Below are 9,993 nucleotides of genomic sequence, written 5' to 3' on the forward strand. Positions count from 1 at the left end.
CTCCCCAGCTGTGGTAGAGATGGGCAGGCTCTGCCGAAAAAAAGGATCAGGCCCCTTACCACTTCTCCCTTCAGCAGGTGCCTGATGAAGGCAAAAGCGGAGAAGGGCCCAATCCTTCCCTCTCCCATAGCCTCTGAGCTTCAGGGAGCTCCAGTCCTTCCCTTTGGGCCTGCCCAGGAGGGCTGCTAGCCAGCCAGGGGCTGCCTCAGCTTGGAGACAGCACCCAGCTGGATACAACTCTTCCCCGGGCCCTTCGGGGCTTCCAGTGCCCCATGCAAGTCCCTGATGCCTTCCCATCACCTGAGACCACCCAGGAATGGGTTGGCTTGCCCCTGTGACTGTGTGGGGAGGCGCCAGGGTGTGCTGGCAGCCAGAGAAAGTGGCAGAGGCTGTGCACAGAGCACTGAAAGCCCAAACCCGAGCTTTACCAAGCCCACCCAAGCTTCCAGCACCCTGTGCTCAATCCCTACTGCCTTCTCCAGCCGCCAGCACATGCAGCCGCTCTCCTGCCGCCTCCCCACACTGCCCCAAGGGCACACCAGCCCACTCCCCAGGTGTCCCAGGGAGCAAGAAGGTGCTGGTGACAGTACATGGGATCCTGGAAGCCCCAGTGGGCTCGGGGAAGAGTTGGACTCAGCCAGGTGCTGCCTCCGAGCTAGGGTAGCCCCCAACCTGCTAGTACCCCTCCTGGGCGGGCCGGGGAAGCACTGCCACCGTGGAGGGAAGGACCAGGGCCCCCAGCAGCTCAGGGGCCTTTTGGTCCCCTGGCAGCTTGGCCCCCAGCCATGGGAGAGGCCAGCAGTCTCGGGGAGGGAGGGGGAAGGATCAGACCTCACGCCATAACATGACACAAAAATTGAAACAGTGATTTTCAATTAAAAACCCACCATTTCAATTTAGGGAGCATAGAATGAAACCCTGGGGATTAAACCCCCTGTCATGTGTACAAGCACCCATAAAGTGAGCTACAAAAGATGAGGTCTGATCCTTTTTTGCTTATGTATTTGTACAATCATTAGATACTTCTTCTCTGTCTTGCTGGGGCAGCACCATCAAGGGCTGGCTGTTTCAAGGTTATCATGGCTAGTGACTTTGTCTGGTATGTACTCTGCTGACCGGTACCTCTGAATTCAGAATCTAATATTTCAACTGAAAACGCTCTCTTCATAACCATCTTGCCCTATAATGCAACCTCTGATTATAGATGCAAGTTCCTTCCTCAGTTTTGTCCTGCACAGAAATAAAAGCTTGTATTTGAATAGTGAATCAAGAGTGCACGTAGAGATTTGTTATCATATAGCCAATCATAAAGAGTCACATACAAGAGTAGGTTGCTCAAGGAAAAAAATGTAGCAAGCTTTGGATCTGGGCAATGATAATTTTTGTTTAAAGACTTTCGGACTATGCGGCATTTGCCTGTGTAATCAGCAATTTAAAGGGACGCTGCCAGAATAACATTTTTGAAAAGCGCCTGCCTAGCACTACCGTATGTTATGTAGAGTACTTAAACATTAATTCTTTATGAGGGATCTTTTTACGTGTAAATATGCCCCTTAGTTTAGGGACCAAAACCAAACAGCAGCTTCTTTTCCTTGCTTGTTTATACCAGTACGATGCTGGTGCCCTGGGGTAACAATTACACTGCCAGAAAGGGTTCAGAAAGGAAATGAAAAATGTTTGTTTTTTGCATCATGTATCCTCAAACATTTTTTTTTTTTTTTTAATTCCCCCCCATTCTATCTACGACCAACCAATATGATCAAGCTGTGGGAAACCTGGTGGAAGTGAAACTTAGGCTGCCTTGCTGGCCTAAGTACAAGAGCTGGCCGGCTCATCGGTGAAACTCTTGCAGTGGAAGCTGTAGGCTGTACATAGTGTTACAGTGTAGGGCTCTTTTGCACAGGATGCCTACATTGCACGCGGGCAGTGGGGAGGGAAGAGGGTCACCCAAACCTATAAGTGAAAGAGGTTTTGGCTAAGAGCTGTTCCTTGTACACATGGTTTTCATATTTTTTATATCCTCCTAATTACCTAGGCTATGAGGTTTAAACAAAGGCTGGTCTCCCACACTCTGTCTCTTGTTCATGGTTAATCCTGCGCTGAGGTCAAATAATGCTGGCTATGAGTCACCACAACCATTTCCAAGGCAACTAGCTGAATATACATTGTAAACACATGATTACAGCTTCACTGTAGAGTTCGGCAGCAAGAGGAGTTGAGTTGAAATAGATCCTGTTCCTATTAAAAAAAAATCACTACCTTCAACAAGAGGAACTGAACCACAAAATATACTAGCCAAATGCATCTCCATCAAGATGAGAAGACTCTCTCATCATCAAGCCTCCCCACCCAGAAAGTCTTTTTTAATACTGAAGTCCTTGATCCTATAGCATCTTCAAAATGAAATGCAAATGCAGGGGGAGGAAGCTGCCCAAAACGTCACTTCAGATTAGCATGAATTACGGTTGGGGGCAGGGATCATGCGTGAGCCTGTCTGTACATGACTGCACACGTGCCTATTGAGCACAGAATCTGTGTCAAGATCTGGCAAACCCCGAGCAAACAGAAAGCACCGAGGTCTCTGCAGCACATCCATAATGTGAGCTGCCACCCGGCACTGCTGCATTTACCATCAACACAGTTCAAGCAGCATTTTAAGTGCCTGCTCCTACATTTCGGGAGGTCAGGGTGAACGATGAGAGGAACGGATTACTTTCGTAAGGAAATCCTGCGCAGTACTCTGGTTCCTTTTCAGACTGAAAGAGAACACAGAATCTTTTCAGTTCCCTTCCTGGCAATTCAGTTATTCAGGTCCCAAGAGAAAGATAGATGAGGTCATTGTACCCAGTGCTGTCATGGGGTTACTATACGCATTACCAGTTCTGTATCACTTCTGTGAGAAAGTCATCACTAATCTAATTGATTGCACTGGATTCCAGTAATCCGTATTTGTCATGACTTACCCTTCCAGAGTAACCTGAACAACCCTGACAGCTAAAGTAGTGATTAAATGTGTGAATAGTGTGGCCAACTTTGTTTTAACCACTTCATTTACCATGGGGGGAAAAAAAAGGAGGCAGAATCAAAACCATGCTGTTAATAGCAAATACCTCATCCCAAACTGGATCTAACATCTCTAGCATAGCATTTACTACAGGTTCAATAAAAACAGGAAATAAAATATACCGAGTTATGTAATTTGTACTGCATATAGGAAAGGCGTTAGGTAGATTCTTCTCACACTAGTCTCAATATGCTGCAGAACAATAGTCAGAATAAAAGGTTAATGGCAAGGAACACGGCTTGGACCATTTTCATTCCCACGGTCTGGAAGCCACTGAGGGAAAATGTGGGTTTCTTTAACTGTATGAAGCCTGGTAAGAGTAGTGGGCTCTAACAAAGATCTCTCTTTCCTGAAAATTCAAAAAAGTCACCCAGAACTACACAGCACTATTCATCTCATTTTGTGAGAGCTTCATAAAACGCTCAGTCCCTGTTCCTAGGTGTATAAAAGTGGTATAGCTTGGCAGATCTTGCTTCACTCAGACTGTGCTAATGATCCCCATTCAAACCAATCCCGGTAGTTTAAATGCAGCCAATACAACCTTCACAGGTAACCCAAAGGAAGCGAAGCCTCAACAAATGCATATAGGTAATGGTGCTCTCTACCTGTCTGACCTTTGGTCACGTGCAAGTAAAACTCTGTTTTCCTCTGTCAAATTCAACACATGCATGTTCAATAACTGAACTGATGTAGTGACAGATGCACCAAAAACTATAGTTCAGCTCTGGAATATTTAAGAGCTCATTGTGTCCAAACTTCAGGATCATCTACTTCTCCTTTGTCATAAAAAAACTGTACAAACAAGGAGGAAAAAAAAAAAATAAAAAAAATCAAGATTCTTGAGGTTACACGGGGTTTAAATCATTTTGGATTAATCAGTTTTCAAACTGGTACACTGTGCATTTTGCAGAGATAATAAAACATTTACCAGGAGCAATAGTCTCCAGCGTTCCAGGATTAACCTTCCTAGTGCTTGTGCAGTGTTGGATAGCGGACCCAGTAAACACCAAGTAAAAATCTACATCGTCTTCAAGTTTGTCTTCTTCAGTCAGCAGCACTGTAATAATGCTGTCACCCTAAGAGACAAGAAAAAAATAAAAAGGGAAAGTTGAATTTTTTAGGAATTTTATTATGTAACGATCTACCAAACATTCAAGGCCCCAAATTTCTGTTCTCAATCCAGCTGCACAGAACCGCAAAGGTCCGCTACTCCTGTCTTCAGAGGTGCAAATAATTGTTGACACATACTTCTTGCCCTAATCACCAAAACCGGAGTCAGCTTTTAAAGGTATGCAGAGATACAGCCAGGGGAGCAATCCGGAAACCTTAGCCTGAGATCAAAACGGCCATACTAACACTGTGACCTCCTGATGGCACCACGACATCTCACAAAACTTTGAAACAAGGATGCATAGCTAGAAAGCTGAAAGCAGAATCAGATGTCATTTCTTCTCGATCCCTAAAGCCTCTCCCTGCCTATGTAACTACATACTTGACATCTGTAGTAATTAACTCAAGCACTGCTCACTCCCCTTCTCTTCTATATAGATGCACAGAGGTAGCAAAATGCCACATTCCTTATGGCAGGGGTGTCAAGCTTGCCCCAGGCCGGATCAGGACTGCAGGGGTCCTCCCAGGCCAGATCCCCAGGGCAGCAGCAGTTCCAGCACGTCTGGTAGTCCAGGGAGTAGCAAGACAACCAAGAGCTGTAGCTGCACAGCCCTTGCTTGGTTTCCTGCTGCAAAAAGCCATGCCCAAAAGGCCCTACCCCCATACTTCCAGTAGCCTGGGGGCACATGGGATAGCTCTGTCGCCCACAACTGTGATACACCTGTCTTAGGGTATTATTGACTATTAGAAAATACTACCATAAGCAGCCAATCAGTAAGGTCTAATGACTAAGGAGACTGACACAAAAAGAGAGAGAGAGCTTTGAACATAACTAAGGACTGGATCATTGAATACTATTCAGCAAACCCAACCCACAAGAAAAATATCCGTCTTACTGGGACGCTGAAGTCTAATGATCTTTTCACCTTTTTAAAAGCTATAAATCGGCACGTACCAATATGCACGGAAGTAGGCGTTACTACCATGTTGTCTTAGTTGCGTGCAATTGTACTTTCAACAAGTCACCACAACATGACACAGTTACCTTTTACCACAGAAACCTCCTATGAACTATGGAGGTACCTGGTGTTGAGGGCAGGACATATCCCTGCTCAACACAGCACAGCCTTCAAAAGAACCCAGGGCCTCACACTGTAGGGCTAGTTCAAAAATACTGAATTAAAAAAAAAGAAATCAAAATCAGTTATAAATGTATCAGGAGAAAAATAAAATTAGAGGGGAAAAAAGGGGGAGTGAGGGTGAGAGATTCTCTCAATTCCCAGACTTCAGAAGCTTGGGCTTTCAGAAAAAACACTGAATATCAAAGAACTGGATAAATTCAAAAAAGACAGCAAAAACAACAACTGGTCACCTGCAAGACGTGGATTGCTTGCCAGTTAATATCAGAGCCGGTTGTGCCCGTTAACGCTACAACTAAGAGGCAGAGAAGCATGGTTGTGCCATCTCGACAGACTCCTGGGAGGGAGCGTGTCAACGCTCAAACTTACATACGCACTGGATGCTCCCACCAGATACTAAAAAAAACAGAGTTCCAGACAAGACAACAGGAATAATACACAGAAGAGACAAATGCGTATATTGTGTATATTCAGTGATAAAATAAAAACAACTGAGGACAAAACAAGATTTTTGAAATTCAAGCATGGCCAACTCCGACGAGTTTGGAACTGAACATTCAGTTCCAAAGAAACGCATCCAATTTCAAAACAGCTACTCAAAAACAGTCTCTTTAAGCCTAGAAACCTCCTCTTTGCTTTGAGTTTTGTTTCTCTTTCTCTTTATTCAAACCACTCTTTCCCCAAGGCATCCATACACAAACTTTTAAATGGACTTATGGTCCAGCTGAAATTTTAGGTCATTCATCCGCAGAGCTGACCATTATACCACCTGCCCCCCCCCAAAGCAAAGTATAGACGTGCATGCACACACACACACAGAAAAAAAAAAAAAAAAAGGCAAAGTATGCATATAATTATAAGCTACTAGGACAACACAAGAGAGTTAACACTGAATATTTTAGGTGGGGAGCCAAACATTAGATTCACTTTAGTCACATACAACAGGATTAAAGTCTGCTGGAACCAGGATTTAAAGATACACCATCAGACTGAGTTAACTAGCTCCTTCTAATTTGTGTCTTCTAACAGTCAAGTGAATGCAGAGCAAATGGATGTTAGGATGCATCATGCTGGCTGAGTTGAAATCCAGGAGGGAAGCCCAGGTTACGGCAGGACCAGCTTATGGGGTTTGAGGGGTTGAAAGTCTGTCTACACAAGCATTACGGGAATGGTCCTGCTACATTAAGCTAACCTGACTAAACTAATACAACTGGATCAAGCACCTTTTGCTGCCATGTGAACAGAACTTGAGGCCTGGTCTAGACATGGAAAAAGTTCTCTCTCCAACTGGATTCCCCCTGCCTCATCTAGACAAGGCTTCAGGTTTACATGGCAAGGAGGAAAAAAAAGCATGTGGTCAAGCATTAACTTTAAACCTTAAACAGTTTAATTTGACACACCAAAAATGAAAGCTTGATTCAACTCTAGTGTAGATTCAAACTGGTTAGGAGGAGAATTTCAATCAAAGTAAGTCAGCTCATTTGAGCTCACACAAGCAGATGGCAGCTTTTCTCCTAGGTTAGACAAGTCCCTCCTGTCCCCCCAGTTAGGGACTTGCACGCTGCAATTCACACTCCAGCTTCATGTACCATCACAACCAGACCTCCCAAGAGTCTGTCACAGTCGTATGCTAAAAAGCAGGAAGCCAGTGTCCAGCTTACTCAATCTGAAGAACTAAGCCTGAGTTTTTCTTTACTTCTGTTGTTTTAGAGTGTTTTTCAATTAAATACAAATCCACAAGGGAATCTTCATACAGCACTGGCAGGGAGCAATGGCGTTGGCAGAGGGTACCATTTCTTTAATTACTGAACACTCCTGTTCACTTGCCAGTGTAGTTTTGAGACTGCCCCTGTTATCTACAGTTGCATGCAGCATAACTCATTGCCCAAGAAATGCGCTGAGATGCTAGATGAAACGTGTTATGCAAGCTCTAATCGATAGGAAAGTGGGCTCCCTTCAGTATCACACATGCATAGTTGGTAACACAACAGATCTGTTATATTTCTTATTAAAATAATCAGGGTCCAAAAGTGACTAGAAAATAAAACTGCATTGAAAATATGACTTAGCAATTTATAATGCAAAGTTCTCTCTTTCAAAGAACTCGAGAGAGAAAGCAAATCAGTTACAAATGCAGCCAAATTCCTTAAACCCTCACAGAAGAGTTTCCAATAGCACTATTGCACTCAGCCTGGAAAAACATTTTAATTGAGGCATGTTTACCTTTACTCATTTAATATTACCCAAATACTGTCATCTGTTCAAGATCACTGCCACAAGGTGGTTATTGTAACCCCACTTTCATCCTAAGTGACTACAAATACAAAGCCAGACTGCCGATATCCCTTTGGTGAAAGTACAGATAGATCAAAGTGATTCTCTGGCACGTGCCAACAAATAAGAATAATTGAATTTCAAAACTAGCTTGGACCCACTAACATTTACTTGGCTTGGGGCCTACTGGAACTGAAAATGTTGCATTTTTTGCCTGTTCCAACAGAGGGCCACTTTCTTTCAACTCCTAAAATTTGAATCCAAAAAAACTATGAAAAATTCTTTGGGGAGACGCGATCTGGTACAAAGAACAGAAAGTCTACCCACTGCTGACAAGTGCATTCACCATCTCAAACTGAGGAATGATGAGTTTTAGGAGTCACAGCTCATGAATAGGGTCTTAGCCAGAATTCACTGAGGGCTGTTTTGTTCTTAGCTCTTCTACCACTATTTCTACAACTATTTCTAAGTATCAATATAAAATTCTTGATTTAAGACAGTTTAATTACAAAAGGTACAACTCCCTACTGCTAACACTGTTACATTAGTGTAAAAATGATTATATTGAGAAAAATGCTTATAGCCACGTAATTGTGACAACATTAGAAACTGATATAGTCAAAATGGCATTGTGTTCCAAGCAACTATCGTTACAGCAATAAAAAACTTGCATGTAGGTTAAGTCATTTCCTTCGTTTCACTTTCCCTATCTGTCAAAAAAAAGAAACTGTTTCAAAGTTTTGATATGAGACTTACTTCACCAATTTCAGTAAATGGCTATGAAGTCATAGAATGAAAGCTGTTATGTAAGATCTAAGTATTACTAATTTGTATTATTTACTACTATTAAAATATAATTCACTTTCTAAATGGAACTTAATTATGGTTTCTAAAGGATCATTTTAAATCAAAAGCCTCCGCTTCCAATTCAGTTACTGGGAAACTGCATCAGCCAGCTTTTAGGAAGTTTGCGATCTGGGAGGATTGCTGACTTGCAGAAGATACAGAATTACAGAGATCCCACTGTAAGGCTTATATATGAGGCCTCAGATCAGACATGCCCCTGCTTAACTGGAAAAAGCATGACCCACTATAATCTATCCAGGCCCAAGGTAACAAAATAGTGATGTTATAGGCATCCTACAGAAGTCTATAGGTATTTCTGAAAACACATTTTAAAACAACCCCCTTTAGAAAGAGTAAGCTTTTTATTGTATGAACCATGGCAACTTTGACCTACAAAATTCCAAAATTTTGGAATTGTCTGTCAAAAGTGCTGAGTGAAAATAAAAGGCAGACGATAACTGAGGGTAAGGGGAAGATCTTATAACCCAAAACAAAATTACTCCGCTGTTAATTAGTGGTTCATCCTCCCACCAACCTCTCACTAGAGCCATTTTAAAGGGATGTGCACAGGAAGAAATGGGTAAGGGGTCCACAGTATAGTGAGCTAGTATCTGTTGGTATTGCGATGCCCGGTGTGCAGAGACTAAAGGTCTCGGAGAAGATAACCTCAAAGAAAAATCAACCCAAGTCTTTTCACAGAGCATCAAGAGCCAGAAGGTGACTGTGTCACAGACATCGTTCCGACTTCAGTGGCTCTCTGCTCCTGTGGAGAGACCCCCCCAGATAAAAGGGAATGACTTGGAGTCAGGTGTAGGAAGAAAGAAAGAAGTCATCTAGTGTTGCAATCTCCTGCAGATAAAGCCTCCAGGGACAAGCGCCAGAAATAAGTGGAACGGCAAACAGCCAAGCCTGGGGTGGGGCTGGAGAAGAGTTTGGCCCAGTCGCACAATGAGAAACTTAAAAAAAAGATTGGTGTCTAACACCCTGAAGATCAAGAGGTTTATTTATTTATTTCTGGTTTACTTGAAAAGCCATAGCAATACAACATACGGGTCCCCACCGGCCAAACCCCAGAATCTCCAGGCTTCAATTCTCTCTCATTATTGCTTAAATCAGTAACATTAATATTAGTGCCAGTGAGAAATTCCACATTAACAGACCCTGGGGCTGGGATCCTCTCTGATGACATAAGCACCAACTGTTGGCTCAGAGAAAAACAGGTTTGGTAATATGAGAAAGAAGGTGGATTCACACATCACAACTCACCCCCACAGGCCACCAAACAGCAAGATTCAAAGCAGACCAACATTCAACGTTTCTCAGATAGTGACTAGGCCAGTCCAATCTCTTTAAAAGTGCGCTAAACCAAATAATCTCCTGCGTCAATGATAGCTACCAGGCCAACGCTGAGAGACAGGTTTATATAATGATTCCCAACACCAAGACAGAAGTTTCATAGATTTCATAGACATTAGGGCTGGAAGGGACCTCGGGAGATCATCGAGTCCAGCGCCCTGCCCAAAGGGCAGGAAGTCAGCTGGGGTCATAGGATCCCAGCAA

At 43.3% G+C, this 9,993-nt stretch overlaps 1 protein-coding gene across 4 annotated transcripts in view; it reads right to left on the reverse strand.

Annotated features, from left to right (window-relative positions):
* AKAP13 (A-kinase anchoring protein 13) overlaps positions 1-9,993 on the reverse strand; it is a 243,484-nt gene that overhangs the window by 192,850 nt on the left and 40,641 nt on the right. For all 4 annotated transcript variants that reach the window (XM_019533755.1, XM_019533754.1, XM_019533753.1 and 1 more), the window contains exon 3: positions 3,993-4,140. In XM_019533755.1, coding sequence (XP_019389300.1) covers positions 3,993-4,140 — 148 coding nt within the window. The remainder of the gene's footprint in view (positions 1-3,992; positions 4,141-9,993) is intronic.

The sequence above is a fragment of the Crocodylus porosus genome, unplaced genomic scaffold (genome assembly GCF_001723895.1).
Source record: "Crocodylus porosus isolate Cpor-Errol unplaced genomic scaffold, CroPor_comp1, whole genome shotgun sequence".
Taxonomy (NCBI): Eukaryota; Metazoa; Chordata; order Crocodylia; family Crocodylidae; genus Crocodylus; species Crocodylus porosus.